Below are 16,422 nucleotides of genomic sequence, written 5' to 3'. Positions count from 1 at the left end.
AACCTCTAGCCACTTTGCAAACAGGATCTTCCTTTTGGGCCCCCGCCTCTCTCCCTAGCAGCCTGCTCCCACCTACTGGGCCCTTCATGCGGCTGAGATGAGCCCTCACCACAGGCACTAATGGGCCCCTTAAAGAGATGCTCAGGTTCAGCTACAGCTATTTTACTCGAAGCAGGAATGAGTTAAAGGAAGCCCTACTGCCTGTGAGGTCAGACTGGGTGATCACGGTGGTCCTTCCTGGCCTTAAAAATCTCTGACTCTCCTGACCAGAGCAGGGGAACACTTCTCTGTTCATAGTCTCCTTGCACTCCCTGCTGCCCTCACTGACCTGACCTCCGCCGCCCTATCTCCTCCTGCCCGTGACCCCTCAGCTCCTAGTACACACTGCACCCGCTGGCAGCTGGAGAGCTCCCTCCTAGACAGGGCTGGATTTATACCTTGCATGCCCCTTGGCAGAGTCCCCACACCACTCCCGGTGGCTGGGCAGCTGCAGGGGCCCTGGCTTCAAGCTCCCCGACACTGCTTGCAGGGGCTCAGAGCTCCAGTGTCCTCTGCCACCTGCGGCTCACAGTTCCAGGCCCCCAACGCCGACCGCAGTGACCAGGAACTCTGGGGTGGACCTTTGTGGCGGCCGGGAGCTGTGGGGTGGCCCCCAGCACTTGCAACGGCTCGCAGTTCCTAACCGCCACTTTTAACTTTTAGGCACCCCACGGCCCAGCGCCCCTCTGTCCACAGACCCCCCCACTGCCCAACACCCCGAAACACACAAACCTCCTCTACTCCCCACTGCCCAGCATCCCCCACAAACTCCCCATTACCCAGCATCCCCCACCCCCTCACTGCCCAGATCCCCCCCATAAGCCCCTCCAGAGACCCACTCTCCCGTGTCTTGCCCCCTGGCCACACTCATTGGCCCCGCTGGGAGGTGACTGTGTCCACTGGGTTAAGTTAGGAGCGCTCCAGCAGGGCTGTGTGGGGCTGTCTCCCCCTCAGCCGGCCCCAACCCCTGCCAGGACCCAGGAGCAGTAAAAATTGCATTTTTAGGCACCCCTAGAATGCCAGCATCCCTAGGCACATGCCTAATGAGAAATCCGGCCTTGCTCCTAGATCTCCTTCAGTCTGGCTTTTGTCTCCCCCCAACCCCCCCACAACATCTCTGCTCCCCTTCCTGGCTGGGCCTCGTGGTCTGTTCCCCATCCCTCAGTATCTCTGTGGCCTCTGATGCTCTCGGTCACTCTTTCCTTCCTTGACCTCTGCAGGATTGGGACAAGTACCTGCCCCACCTGCAGTACAGGGAAGTGCCCCAGGAATCCACAGGGTTCTTCCCTTTCGAGCAGTTGTATGGGAGGAGAGTGAGGGGACCCCCTGGACCTGGTAAGGGACGATTGGGAGGAGAAGTGGGAAGACCCCCTGGTGGATCTCTTCCCTGAGATAGGAGCCAATCCTCCCATCAGGTGTTCCCCATTCAGAGTCACTTGGAAAACAGCCCAGAACCTGGAAAGAGAGGTCAAGGACATGCTGGCTTTAGAGGGGATCCAGCCGTTCAACAGCCCATGGGGCTCACTCGTGGGGCTGGTCCCCAAGAAAGATGGGTCAATCCAATTCTGTGGGGACTATCAGAAACTTAATGCCATCGCCATGTCTGATGCCTACCCCATGCCTAGGCCTGGTGAGATTCTAGACAAGCGGGGGCGGGAGGGGCTCATTACCTCTCTATTATGGATCACCCCAAAGGCGACTGGCAGGTGCCTTTGGACTCAGATCCAGGTTGAAATCTGCCTTCACCACCCCTTTGGGGCACTTTAAGTTTCTGGTCCTGTCTTTTGACCTCAAGGGAGTGTCGGTCACCTCCCAGTGCCGGGTGGATCAGTTACTGAGAGGGATGGAGAATTTGGCCCTAATATACATTGATGATATCTGTGTCTTTAGCCAGACCTGGGAGGAACACGTGTTCCAGGTGAAGAGGGTACTGGGCTGCCTCAAGGAGGCAGGACTGATGGTAAAAGCTGGAAAGTGCAAGGTGGGGATGGCAGAGGTGTTGTACCTGGGCCACAAGGTGGGGAGTGGCTGCCCAAGCCCAGAGCTGGCCAAGGTGGAGACGATCAGAGGTTGGCCCATTCCCAGACCAAGAAACAGGTTCAGGCCTTTGTTGGGATGGCAGGGTACCACTGGAGGTTTGTACCCCACTTTAGCTTGCTAGCTGCCCCCAGCACTGAGCTATGTAAGAAGGGTAAATCAGATGAGGTGGTCTGGACTGAGCAGTTCAAGAGGCCTCTCTGTGTACTGAAGGAGGCTCCAATCCAGGGCTCGGTAAATCTGGTAAACCCAAACTTTGCCAAGCCCTTTGCAGCATTCACTGATGCCTCAGATGCAGGGCTGGGTGCAGTGCTGATGCAAGCTGATTGTAAGGGGGGAGACACCCCATCAGGTACCCAAGCAAGAAGCTGCAGTCCTGGGAGCAGAACTATGTGGGCATAGAGAAGACATGCCTCGCCATGGGGCAGGCCCTTGAAAAGCTGCAGCCATATCTATTGGGTGGCGCTTTGCTGTGTACACTGACCTCTCTCCCCCGATGTGGCTGCATCCAATGAAAGGGGCTGATGCCGAGCTGCTGGTGACAGAGACACCTGGTCAGAGGGTGGCCAAGGTCAGGAAGGGGGTTCTTAACCAAGAGAGCCCAAATTGCAGCCCTCCAGACTGGAGCGCTGGGAGAAGACCCGATCTCAGTTTGAACCTCAGGGGTTTTGGGGTGGCAAAAGGGCCAGGGCCACATAAACCTTTCCACATGCGGCCTGCGAGGGCCATCAAGCGCACCTGACCTAAGGGAGGGCGTGAAACTGGAAGGGCTTGGTGTAACTCCCACCAAGGATTGGGAGAGATGCTGGGGCATCCATGGGAACGTTGGTGGGTTCAAACTTCCCCAGGTCACCAGGTAACTGACCCCACTCAGTTCAGTCTCGAAGGAGGGAGAGATGTGATGAAGTGGGAATGTTCTTAATGTTTTCTCTGAATACTGTGTGGGTGCCTCAGTTTCCCCTATACATTTCTTAAATATCTAGATGATGGGATAATGATGTGTGCTTGTTGTAGAACCCTGTGATGCTGTCTGCACAGAGAATGGCCAACACCCTGTCTCCTGGATGGCCTGGGCCCCTCCCCTGCAAAGGTGCCAACCGAAGGTGTTGGAGAACAAAGATCAGGTGGCCTCCTGGCCTGGGAAAGAGACAAAGGCCAGAGGAGGGGCTGGACGGGGATCAGTTTAAAGCTGGCTGAGGAAACGGAGGGAGGCCCAGAACCGGGGTCTGGGCTCCCTACTCCCCAAGATGGACCTGACTGAAGGTCATGTTTTCCGTACCTACAAGCTCTGTTTTGGACTGTGTTCCTGTCATCTAATAAACCTTCTGTTTTACTGGCTGGCTGAGAGTCACAGTGAATTGCAGGAAGTGGGGGGTGAAGGGCCCTGACTTCCCCACACTCTGTGACAATTAGGGTTGGAAGAGACCTGAGGAGGTCATCTAGTCCAACCTCCTGCTCAAAGCAGGACCAGCACCAACTAAATCATCCCACCCAGTCCTTTGTCAAGCCGGGACTTAAAAACCGCTAAGGATGGAGATTCCACCACCTCCTTAGGAAACCCATTCCAGTGCTTCACCACTCTTCTAGTGAAATAGTATTTCCTAATATCCAACCTAAACCTCCCCCACTCCAAACTGAGACCATTACTCCTTGTTCTGTCATCTACTACCAGAGAGAACAGCCTAACTCCATCTTTTTTGGAAACCCCCTTCATGTAGTTGAAGGCTGCTATCAAATCCCCCTTCACTCTTCTCTTCTGCAGACTAAATAACCCCAGTTCCCTTAGCCTCTCCTCATAAGTCATGTGCTCCAGCCCTCTAATCATCAAATGATCCATCCCTTGTCACCCATTCCCAGCTTCTGGCAAACAGGTTAAGGACACCGTCCCTGCCCATCCTGGCTTATAGCCATTGATGGACCTATCGTCCAGGAACTTATCTAGTTCTTTTTGGAACCATGTTATAGTCTTGGCCTTCATAACATCCTCTGGCAAGGAGTTCCATAGGCTGACTGTGCGTTGTGTGAAGAAATACTTCCTTTTGTTTGTCTTAAACCTGCTGCCTATTAATTACATTTGGCGACCCCTAGTTCTTGTGTTATGAAGAGTAAATAACATTTCCTTATTTACTTTCTCCCTACCAGTCATGATTTTATAGACCTCTATCATATCCCCCCCTTAGTCATCTCTTTTCCTAGCTGAAAAGTCCCAGTCCTTTTAATCTCTTTTCATATGGAAGCTGTTCTATAGTTGAGTAGTTTTGTATCATCTGCAAATTTTGCCACCTCACTGTTTACCCCTTTTTCCAGATCATTTATGAATACACTGAATAGGACTGGTCCCAGTACAGACCCCTGCGGGACACCACTATTTACCTCTCTTCATTCTGAAAATTGACCATGTATTTGTTTCCTACCTTTTAACCAGTTACTAATCCAAGAGAGGACTTCCCTCTTATCCCATGACAGCTTACTTTGCTTAAGAGCCTTTGGTGAGGGACCTTGTCAAAGACTTTCTGAAAATCTAAGTACACTATATCCACTGGATCCTCCTTTCCCACATGATTGTTGACCCCCTCAAAGAATTCTAGTAGATTGGTGAGGCATGATTTCCCTTTACAAAAACCATGTTGACTTTTCCCCAACAAATTATGTTCATCTATCTGTCTGACAATTTTGTTCTTTACTATAGTTTCAACCAGTTTGCCTGGTACTGAAGTCTAGGCTCACCGGCCTGTAATTGCCAGGATCGAGGCGATCCTGGATGGAGCCTTTTTTAAAAAATGGTGTAACATTAGCTACTCTACAGTCATCTGGTACAGGAGCTGATTTAAGCAATAGGTTACATACCACAGTTAGTAGTTCTGTAATTTCATATCCGAGTTCCTTCAGAACTCTTGGGTGAATCCCATCTGGGCCTGATGACTTACTACTGTTTAATTTATGAAAGGATATGAATGTATAAGCACTTTGATGGCACCTCTCCTGAGGGGATTGAAGGGTCCCAGCATGTATAGGGCCGGGGTTGCGCTGAACCGGAAGATTGCTTTTCCTTTGTTTAGGACGATGAATGTCTGAAAAATAAAGAGAGAAGGAAGATTCATTATTCCCTCCTCACAACACACACACAAGCCAATCAAACAAAAATATAAGGCTACCCCAAGCAGAGCTTTTATGTCCAAAATCAAGTCAGCAGCTCCATGAATCTCACTATGGACTATGCTATTACTAATACATTTCACTGGATAGTGCTCAGATCCTAGGTGATGGGCAGAAGGATAAAACCTTAAGATAAAGTGCTAGATGTTGGTGGATATCTGAATGATCGGTGTATAGCTTTAGCTTCAACTGATTATTAGCATGGATGCTAGTGGTGTCATCTATAGGTCATGTAAAAATCAAGTTTCCACAATAGCTTCATGTTTTCAGATGTTCATAATTTTTGAGATCACCAGAGATGAAATTTTCCATACTTGATCTCTTTTCAAATGAGAATATTGGCTCGTGCTAATGATAATGTATTTGGGGGTAATGGTAATGACTGTAGCTTAATCAGGGCTATATTAGCATAATTTAGCTGATATTGAGTAGTTCAAATGTCAAACTGCTTCTCCCGTGAAAAATGTCTTTATATATAAAAAGTATTGAGGGGGTTTCTACATCTATTATGTCTCAATGACACCAGTTCAAATGTGCTGTTTACATATTAAAAGTTTTTGTTTATTCTAGCTGCCAGCCTTGCAAACTCAACCTGGGATCTGAGAGTCAAGCTGGGTTCTTCATGGGCCACTCTGGCTTTAGACAAACTAAGCAGTTGCCCAGGATGGCAGATTTCTGGAAAAAATGATTTTTTGAGTGGCGTTGTGAGTGGCATTTGAGCAGCATGCTCCCAACCACAACACTGTCTCAGATTTGGCCCAGATGCCCCTCTGTAATGGCAGCAGGGAAGGTTTAGGGGCCAAGGGCAGCACCTGTCCTCCCTGCCTTCTTCAGGTTCTCAAAAGTGGTGGGTGGGCAGTGGCCCTTGGTGCCCCCTATCTCCAGTGCCTATGAAGAGGGGGGGCGGCACACTGAAGTTTTGCCTAGGGTGGCACGTTGTCTTGAGTGATCTCTGAGGTTCTTTCCATCTTTCTCAACATCCCCAGTAATAAAGAATGTGCACATCAGATTCCATTGTCAGTGACATCTGTGCACCTTGTTAGCCTCCCGGGCATCTATTTCCCATGAAGGACAATATAATAGCACATCAGTTTTCCTACAACCTCAGATGCAAATGCATAGCGCCTTACTGTGCTGGAGGCTACTCAGTGTGTGCCAGGCAAGGAAAGCCCATGAAAATCATTCACAGAGCTGGTCAAATATCGGAAAAAAACTAGTCACAGATTTTTAAGGCCAGACGGGACCATTATGACCCTCTGGTCTGACCTCCTGCTGGACACAGGCCAGAGAACCCCGCCCAGTAATTATTTCAGCAAGCCAATAACTTCTGTCTGAGCTATTCATGGAAGTCTGGCATGTAAACAGGGAAGTTTATGGAAGATGACACCAGCAGAGGTAGAATCTGGAGCAGCGGCAGCTGAATAAGGGGTAAAGTCATGCCTGCTCCAGGTCTCAGATCTTCACTGTTAATTTCTGGTGGAGCAGGGCATTGTGTGGAGGTGAAGGGCAGGAGCTGGTTACTGGGAGAGCTGTTAGGATCCTGCTAGGCTTTAGGAGTAGAGGTGGATTAAGGTTTCCTGGGGCCCTGGGCCAGAGCAAGTGGGCAGGCCCCGGCGCCGGAACCGTCGCCCTGCCCCATCCCTTCTGCCTGTAGTCCCACCCCCATTCCTCCCCTTCCACCGGTGGCCCCACCCACAGCTCCACTCCTTTCTACCCCTTCCCCCATGGCCCTGGCCCTGTTCCACCCATGGCCCTATCCCATTCTGCCCCTTCCCCCATAGCCCTGCCCCACTCTACTCCCCTCCCCCATGGCCCCACACCAGTTTCGCCCACAGTCGTTCCTCATTCTGCTCCCCTTGCAGCCCCGCCCCCATTCACTCCTTTCTGCCCCCCTGCACTGCGGTCCCAAGACTGTAGAAGCTCTGTCCCCCCACCAGGGCCTGGGGCCACAGCCGGGGTCTGGGTGCTGGGGATTCCCCTGCCCACCTCATGGCTTCTGCCAGGGCTCCGGGCTGCCACCGCCCCATGGCGGATTTCTGCTGGTGCACCCATTTTAACAGGGCCCCTTGGGCACGGGCCCTATGGACCCATTGAATAATCCACCACTGGATGGGAGGGTCTGTGATCCTGGCAGGCCAGGTGCCAGCTCTTGCCAAAGCTTTAGGCCTCAGCCTGACACTGACAAAGTCATTGCTGGAGACCACTCTGTTTCCCCTGTGTGTCCGGGCTTGTCTGCACGGGCACTTTACAGCGCTGCAAGTTTCTCACTTGGGGTGTGGAAAGACACCCCCTGAGTGTAGCAAGTTTCAGCACTGTAAAGCACCAGTGTAGACAGTTCCGCAGCGCTGAGAGCCTCACTCCCAGCACTGGTAGCTACGCCCCCCCCCCATGGAGGTGGTTGCTCTGCTGCGACTACACAAGCTGTGGTAGCGCTTTAACATTGCCAGTGTAGACTAGCCCTTAGTGTGGTTGAGATGGGTATTGTTGGATTTATAACCATGTGTTTAGTGTTACACTTTCTGAAATGCTTGTAAGCTGCTGCATGTGTTAGTTTCACCTATAATTTCTTTATCACATGCTATACAGTAATATTTAAGGTTTCAGAGTAGCAGCCGTGTTAGTCTGTATTCGCAAAAAGAAAAGGAGTACTTGTGGCACTTTAGAGACTAACAAATTTATTTGAGCATAAGCTGTAGCTAATGAAAGCTTATGCTCAAATAAATTTGTTAGTCTCTAAGGTGCCCCAAGTACTCCTTTTCTTTTTGCGAATACAGACTAACACGGCGGCTACTCTGAAACCTGTCATTATGCAAGGCACTGAATTTAGCCGTATAAAGTAATATTTAAGTTTTTGCTTTGTCATCGTAAAAAAGTTTGCTCTGAAACTGTGAACCCTGCACGAGGGAACATCTCCTGCCCATCAAGAAGGCTGATCAAAACTAAATGGGCCATTATGGGACATCACAATACAAAGACTTTCTTAATTGCCCCCTTACATCCAGGAAGAGGCTATGTAAAAAAGGGCTCATCCCATCAGCTTGAATTCTGGAAGAAGGGAAATAAAAATAGCTGAGCAAGACAATTTTTAATCTCTTTTGCTTCATGGAGTCTCACAGGGCTGGAGCTACAAACCAGAAGCAGAGATCCCCAGGGTCAATCTGGGTTAGCCTGAAAAGACATTCAGTGCTGACAGATTACTGCAGCTCTGTCACTTTTTGGGACCACAGACTGTACAACTCATCAGTGTACATACGTTTGCTTGCTTTAACCATGTTATAATTCTCTCCTTTCTTTTCTTAGTTAGTAAGTCCTTAGATAGATTACGATAGGATTGGCTAAAAGCGTTGTCATTGGTATGAGATGGCAGGTATAAATTGACCTGGGATAAGTGACTGAATATTTTGTGAGCTTTGGTGTATAGCAGCCAACTATAGGTGCCAACTCTGTGGGTGCTCCCATGGGCGCCAGGAAAAGTTGGCACCTATGCACCCAACTATCACTAACTCCAACTTGCCTTAGTGGCAAGATAGACTGGATCGCCCAAGGGGGCAGGTAAGACTGTAATAGTACTTTAGGAGGTCACACTTGTTACTGGGTTGGTGAAATCTAATTATAGAACACACAACTGGTTTGGGGTATCTGCCCTGCTTCTTGACAGGTTGGCATTCACAGTTGTGAGCCACTCCCAACAGCGTGACAGGGTCATAGCATGGAGAGGCTGAGTGGGCCATTAAGAAGGCCATACAAAATCATACAAAATGGAAAGGGCAAAAATACCTTGTGCTCAGTTTCTTCCCATCCATACCTTTAGTCTGTGTGATGCGATGTTGTTATACTTGTGAGCTCCCTGGGAACAGGGGCCCTGAAATACTATAGATCTGTAAAGTGCCTAGCACATGGAGAGCACTGAATTAAAACTAGGGCTGGTCAGACATTTACCACCCAAACCCGCTTCTAGATGAAAAATTGGGTCTTCAACAAAATGATTTTTTTTCATAAAAAGTGTCCACTTCAGTGGAAAATTTTGACTTTTTTCTAAAAAACCAAACATATAGAAACCGAAAAGTTAATATCCAAAATGTCATGCAATGCTTCATGGGAGTTGTAGTCAGGTGCTTTAGACCCCCATTCTGCCCTATAAGCCAGGCTCCCTAGTCGGACGTCATCTCCCATGATGCACTGCACCCATGGGACTCCCATGTTGCACTGCAGTTGCTCAGCAAGAAGGAGTCAGTCTCTGACAAAAATTACATATAAGAACAATTTTGCCTTATTTTCAGGAGATGGTGTAAATATTGCATGATTCACTGTTAGCTGCTATTTCCTGTGACAGTTTAGAGGATCCATTTGGAGATGCAGCTAAAATTGTGGTTGCTTCTTCAAAGCAGATCTACATTCCTTTGCTGTGGAGATCCAGTCGGACATTTCAGGAGGTCTCCCATAAACTTTTCCAGGGTTTCCTGATTTTATCCTGGGTCAGACACATAACAAATCAGCCCCACTCCTGCTGTTTCTTCCATTCTCGTCATAAAACCAAGAAATGCAAAGAAACTAGCCATTCCACATGCCACACAAATCAGCTGAGGGAACATACAAGATTCCATGGCTTAAGAAATGGCTCAGAGAACATGTACTGGAGGTACTGGAGAACATGCCACAGAACACAGAGAATATACCATGCCATGCCAAACTAAGGGAATTCTCCTCTCTCTAGAAATAATTAAAAACTCTTTGGACTCTTCAGAAGATATTCTGAATGCAAGGGACCATGTCCAGAAAATCCAGTTCACTAAGCGTCACTAAGAACACCCACGAGCAAACAGCAGAACTATCCTATAGCTCTATGAGAAACTCAGAAACTACACCTGCCCTATGAATTTGATTGCATGTGGAACAGGCTTTTATGCAAGATGTAGTATTGAGCAAGTGATGGACAAATGGGCAGTTTTCTTTAGGTGGGGAAAATCTGATGATATTCACCATGATTTTATCGTGACTCACAATATTTGATGTTTTACTTCAAGCCCCAGCTCCTGCAGACAGTCATGGGAGAATCTAGCCCTCATGGCTGCAGAGAAAAGCTTGAAAATGTGACACAAGTGCACCCCAAAATCCACAAAAACCAGAAGGCAAAGAAAAAGACCTCAGATTTATTATATTTTTTAAAATCTTGTGATTTTTTCAGTCCTGACTCACATTTTTTGAAAGTCTAGCAACTTAGGACTTCAAATATTTTCAGGCTATCTAGGGGCCTGCCTGGACTTTGGCATAAGTTAGAGCCCCAAAACCTCTCTATCTCAAGTTCTGGCTAAAATGCCTGAGAAAAATTGGGAATGCGGCACACAGCACATACCCCATGCCAGGAGTGGGACTTGGGAGAGAGTCAGGGGAACTGCTTTTGGTTTTTGTTGCATTCTGCAGTGTTCTGCAAAAGAGTCTTGATAATATAAATAGCCACGGCTCTGCCCTGTATGCCAGAATACTCTGCAGCCAAACAAAGGAGAAAAATGATAACATTATTTATTTCCAGTTGTGCCCACAATGTGCTAGGTGCTTTCTAATCCGAAAAGAAGGTAGATCCCTGCCCCAGAGATTGCCATCTAAAGATAAACAGACACAGTCAAGGGAAGGTTTCAGAGTAGCAGCCGTGTTAGTCTGTATTTGCAAAAAGAAAAGGAGTACTTGTGGCACCTTAGAGACTAACAAATTTATTAGAGCATAAGCTTTCGTGAGCTACAGCTCACTTCATCGGATGCATTTGGTGGAAAAAACAGAGGAGAGATTTATATACACACACACAGAGAACATGAAACAATGGGTTTATCATACACACTGTAAGGAGAGGTTTCAGAGTAGCAGCCGTGTTAGTCTGTATTCGCAAAAAGAAAAGGAGTACTTGTGGCACCTTAGAGACTAACAAATTTATTAGAGCATAAGCTTTCGTGTACAGCATCCGATGAAGTGAGCTGTAGCTCACGAAAGCTTATGCTCTAATAAATTTGTTAGTCTCTAAGGTGCCACAAGTACTCCTTTTCTTTTTACTGTAAGGAGAGTGATCACTTAAGATAAGCCATCACCAGCAGCAGGGGGGGGAAGGAGGAAAACCTTTCATGGTGACAAGCAAGGTAGGCTAATTCCAGCAGTTAACAAGAATATCAGAGGAACAGTGGGGGGTGGGGTGGGAGGGAGAAATACCATGGGGAAACTATCCTTGCAACAAAGCCCGTTGCCAACTCTGTCCACATATCTATTCAGGGGATACCATCATAGGACCTAATCACATCAGCCACACTATCAGAGGCTCGTTCACCTGCGCATCTACCAATGTGATATATGCCATCATGTGCCAGCAATGCCCCTCTGCCATGTACATTGGCCAAACTGGACAGTCTCTACGTAAAAGAATGAATGGACACAAATCAGACGTCAAGAATTATAACATTCAAAAACCAGTTGGAGAACACTTCAATCTCTCTGGTCACTCGATCACAGACCTAAGAGTGGCTATACTTCAACAAAAAAGCTTCAAAAACAGACTCCAACGAGAGACTGCTGAATTGGAATTAATTTGCAAACTGGATACAATTAACTTAGGCTTGAATAGAGACTGGGAATGGATGAGTCATTACACAAAGTAAAACTATTTCCCCATGGTATTTCTCCCTCCCACCCCACCCCCCACTGTTCCTCTGATATTCTTGTTAACTGCTGGAATTAGCCTACCTGCTTGTCACCATGAAAGGTTTTCCTCCTTACCCCCCCTGCTGTTGATGATGGCTTATCTTAAGTGATCACTCTCCTTACAGTGTGTATGATAAACCCATTGTTTCATGTTCTCTGTGTGTGTGTATATAAATCTCTCCTCTGTTTTTTCCACCAAATGCATCCGATGAAGTGAGCTGTAGCTCACGAAAGCTTATGCTCTAATAAATTTGTTAGTCTCTAAGGTGCCACAAGTACTCCTTTTCTTTTTGCGAATACAGACTAACACGGCTGCTACTCTGAAACCTCTCCTTACAGTGTGTATGATAAACCCATTGTTTCATGTTCTCTGTGTGTGTGTATATAAATCTCTCCTCTGTTTTTTCCACCAAATGCATCCGATGAAGTGAGCTGTAGCTCACAAAAGCTTATGCTCTAATAAATTTGTTAGTCTCTAAGGTGCCACAAGTACTCCTTTACTTTTAGTCAAGGGAAGGAGGACAATGTTAAGATATGGCCAAGACAAGGTCATGAGAAGCATTAGGTACAGTGTTTCAGTAGTGTGAAGTGTGTGGGAACCATTTTGGGGGAGAGACGCTCAAGTTAGTTGGCATATTTATTGAGTTTAGAGTTGAAGAGAATTACAGAGATGGGGCAGTCGTTGAAGAGTTCAGGCTGACAGCAGAGCAGAGACTTTTTGAGAATAGGAAATCTGTAGAATTCTTGTATTGCAAAGGAAAGGAGCTGGAGGTCAGCATAAAAGATCTGGAACCAGCAGAAATGGGAGAAGAGGAGTCCAGTGTCTCACCTCTCCCTTGGGAATGATTGGAGGTGTGAGATGTGTAATAATGAAAAAACACCCTGATAGTGCATAGCTGACAAGGCTGTGTCAGTCAGGGGAGTGCCATGTTTCTGTGAGTACCAGGACATGGAGAAGGAGTTGAAAGTGCTGTTAGGGTGGTGGTTCTTTTCAAGAAAATGTGGGCAGAGCAGGGGCAGCAGGAAAAGCAGAATGGTCCTGACTCATGATCATTGAAAGTCTTCACCTAACAAAACTGGAGAATTGAGGAGTTACCCAGCCTGTACCTTCTCCATGGGTGGGATGGGACGTTATGTGGGGTGAGGGGGGGGCAGAAGTTCCATTCTAGAGGTGCCATATGATAATCTAGAGTCAATGAAAAGCATTATGTCCTGGCACAGATGGATGTTTATAGTTAAATTAGCTCGTTTAGTGACCTCATCACTGTTACACGGATGGATAGTTGAGTGAGGGAGAGGTGAAGCCTTGGAGAGGCAGCCAGACCTACAAGGGCTCATCCAAACCTAGAGCGAGTTGAAAAAATGTTGACGTAACAGTTTTCCACTGAAAAATGCAGTTTTTTCAAAATTCTAATGTGTTGCGGAAATGTACTGGTTTTAACAAACAATTTGATGTGAAAAAGTCAATATTTTGTTTCAAAGGTGTCCTATTTATTTATTTCATTTAGATGATTTATACAATAGTAAAATAATAATTGTAATATTATATTTATATATATTTAATGTTGTGTCTATATAATATAAATCAAAATGAAATTAAAAGTTTCAGCACCGTTGAAATGGAATGTTTTGGTGGTCCCAAATCAAATAGTTTTTGCAATTTTTGGTTCATGGAAAAAATTGAAGTTTTGGCTTTTTGTTCTGATCCAGAACAACATTTTTGGTAAATGTCTTGATTTCCCACAGAAGGAAATTCTGGTTCGTGACCAGCTCTTTCCAAAGCCTTGTCGTTACTCAGACTCTTACGGCCTCCATGGCATCAGCTCGTGCCCCTGCTCACGTTTTTGAGGCATTCCCAACCCAATGGGCAGCTTCAAAACAAATGTGTATGAGCTCAGTGGTGAGATGCTTGCAGCAGGCTCAGAACGTGTGGTGGGGGAGCTCCCAGGAGCTGGATTTCCAAAGCCATGCACTGATTCAGTGAGAGCCCCTGAAGATTATGTGGTGTGACCCAGAGCAAATCCCTATCAACTTTGCCTGCTCCAGAAGGTGGAAATGTGGTAGAAAAGGCACAAATCAGATTCTGCCATTTAGAGATGGGGCCACGGTGCAAACTTTGGATTTGGACCTGGGTTTGGATTCTGGATGTCCCAAAACTCAGCGGTTTTGGGAGCTGGGATTTTGGGTTAATCCACAGCAAAGAGCCATTGGCAGGATTTGGCTTCATTCTGGATTTGGGAGAGAGCTGGGCAAATAATGAATTTTTTGGGTTTTTGGCAATTCAGAAAAGTAATTTTTTTAAAAGTTTCATTTCAGGCCAAACAAAAAACAAATTTTTAAAAATTTTGGGCTGATTGAAAAGTCAGACCAAGATGCAAGTGGGGTTAAAACTAAATGTTTCATTTCAACCCAGCTCGACATTTTATGCTTTGATTTTGAACATTTGACCAAAAGACAGGTAAAATCCCCAAAATGGGAGGTGGAGGAGTGGCAGCTCCATGGGCAGAGCACTTAGCTGGGATGGGGAAAACCCCAGTTCAATTGTCCCGATGCCAAGACAGGATTTGAATCTGGGTCTCTCTCCTGTTAAAGCTATTCCATCTTTTACAGATAAACAGTTACTGGGGTTTGGCAGCCCCTGGCCTGAGCAGTCTGGGTAGGACTCATCTCTCTGAGAAGGTGGTGGCTGTCCCTCAGCCCTTTCTCAGCAGGGCCTGGCTCCTACTTCCCTACCTTTTTATCATTGTAGAAGGGGTCTAGGTCTTCCAAGGGCACCCCGATGAGTTCAGGAGGCAGGTCCCCATAAATGCGTGGGAGGGGTTTCCCAGCTTCCAAATCGCTGCTGGCCTTCAGCTCTTCTTCCTCAAGCACTTCCACATTCTGCTGTTTGATCTTGAGCTGTTCCGCCTCGGCAATCCGCTGCTCTATGACCGTGAGGGACTCGCGCGTGAACGGGCGGAGATTATCGGGACCGGGTACATGTGGCGGGATTGCCATCTTCTCATCCTGCTTTCAGAAACCCTCTGCCTGGCCTCTTGGGAAGGGGAAAACCTGAAATGACAGAAAGGAACAGGTCTGTTTCATGCCATATCAATTTCATATGCAGCTGAGTTTCCTCCATCTGGGATATGATCCACAATGTGACATTCTTGTTTCCTTGAGGCGAGCGAGTGCCGCTGAATGCTGAATTTGAATCCCACCAGACTGCGTAACTGACAGCAGAATACAGCTGCTAGTTCTGCACTATTATAGAGCTATGGTCAGTAACATGATGTACCGTGCACTCTTACGTCCGCGTAACTGGTTAGTGTATGTTCTGTGTCCCTCTCTGAGTCTGTTACCGCTCCAATTAGTGAGCATGGCTTTTTTGCTCCACCTGTAGCACCTCATGCTTTTAGTTCTAGAGATCCCCAGTTCAATCCCTGGTCTGTCTTCCTAGCTGGCAACCATCACACATGCATTTCCTCAGGGTGCTCTAGGAGTTGATCTGCTAATGATCTCTGGCATCAGCTGGGACATTTATAAATAAATCTTTAAAACTGAGATTGATATGTTAAATAAACCATGCCCAACATCTGTCCCTGCCACATCCCCTCCCCTCACTCAATACACTGCCAGCTGCCATGACCCTTGGACTTAGCTTTCAGTCCTTATGGCACTATTCAGATCCAATTTGTTGTTGTTTATATTATGGAACTGGACCTCAATCAAGGATCAGCACTCCATGATACCAGGCGCTCCACAGACACGTAACAAAGACAAACCCTGCTTCAGGCTGGATCCCGCAGGCACATGGGTGGAAACACACAGATTCATAGATCCCAAGGCCAGAAAGGAGCACTGTGATCATCTTGTCTGACCTCCTTGTCTGACACAGGCCTCAGAACTTTGCCAGAATAATTCCCAGAGCAGTAATAAAGGGTTGTTATCTTGGTTATTTGAATCAAGGACAGTAGAACTGTACTTGGTATTTTATGATGGAGGGACTCGCCCTCAACTAAGTAGCACTCTCTAGGCAAGGGACATGTCTTCCAAAATCCAGGGGATTGAGAGAAGCTGGGGACAGGTATGTGTATCTGGTGGTATAGGTGGCTTCTGAGGGCCCTAAATGCTACTTTGACCCCTACTCTCTCCATGGTGTAATAACAGCTAATTTTGGCTCTGTTAGGAGTCTTGTTACAGCCTAGGTCTAAGCATTAGACTTACTTTGGGCCAGTGCTGAGGTTCCCCATACTACCAGCTAAAAATCACTGAGAGCTGAACTTGCTGAAGTTGCTGAGAGCTCTGTTAGGTGGGGGGCCCTGAAAACAAGTTGGTAAGCAGACAGCTAGTGTGAGGAGCGGATAGCTGGGTGGCTGGTGAAGAGGTGTGGCTGGTGGTGAAGACTGCAGCAGAGCCCCATGGAAAGGTGTGGCACTTGGCTATTGACCCAAGCAGCGGAGCATGTAAAATGCCCCCCATACCTCCCTCCACTTCCACCCAGGCTGGGAGGAAAACTCTGCAAATGAA

General features: G+C 47.3%; 1 protein-coding gene across 1 annotated transcript in view; it reads right to left on the bottom strand.

The window, feature by feature from the left end:
* Window positions 1–14,910, bottom strand: part of SCN4A (sodium voltage-gated channel alpha subunit 4) — a 132,037-nt gene extending 117,127 nt beyond the window's left edge. Inside the window, exons 1-2 of the mRNA XM_038385508.2 lie at window positions 14,647–14,910; window positions 5,029–5,147 (exon numbers count right to left, since the gene is read on the bottom strand). Of these exons, the coding sequence (XP_038241436.1) occupies window positions 5,029–5,147; window positions 14,647–14,910 (383 nt within the window). The remainder of the gene's footprint in view (window positions 1–5,028; window positions 5,148–14,646) is intronic.
* Window positions 14,911–16,422: the final 1,512 nt, after the last annotated feature.

This window comes from Dermochelys coriacea, chromosome 27 (genome assembly GCF_009764565.3).
Source record: "Dermochelys coriacea isolate rDerCor1 chromosome 27, rDerCor1.pri.v4, whole genome shotgun sequence".
Classification (NCBI taxonomy): domain Eukaryota; kingdom Metazoa; phylum Chordata; order Testudines; family Dermochelyidae; genus Dermochelys; species Dermochelys coriacea.
The sequence above is the reverse complement of the archived record's forward strand: the minus strand, read 5'-3'. Positions and strand labels throughout refer to the sequence as shown.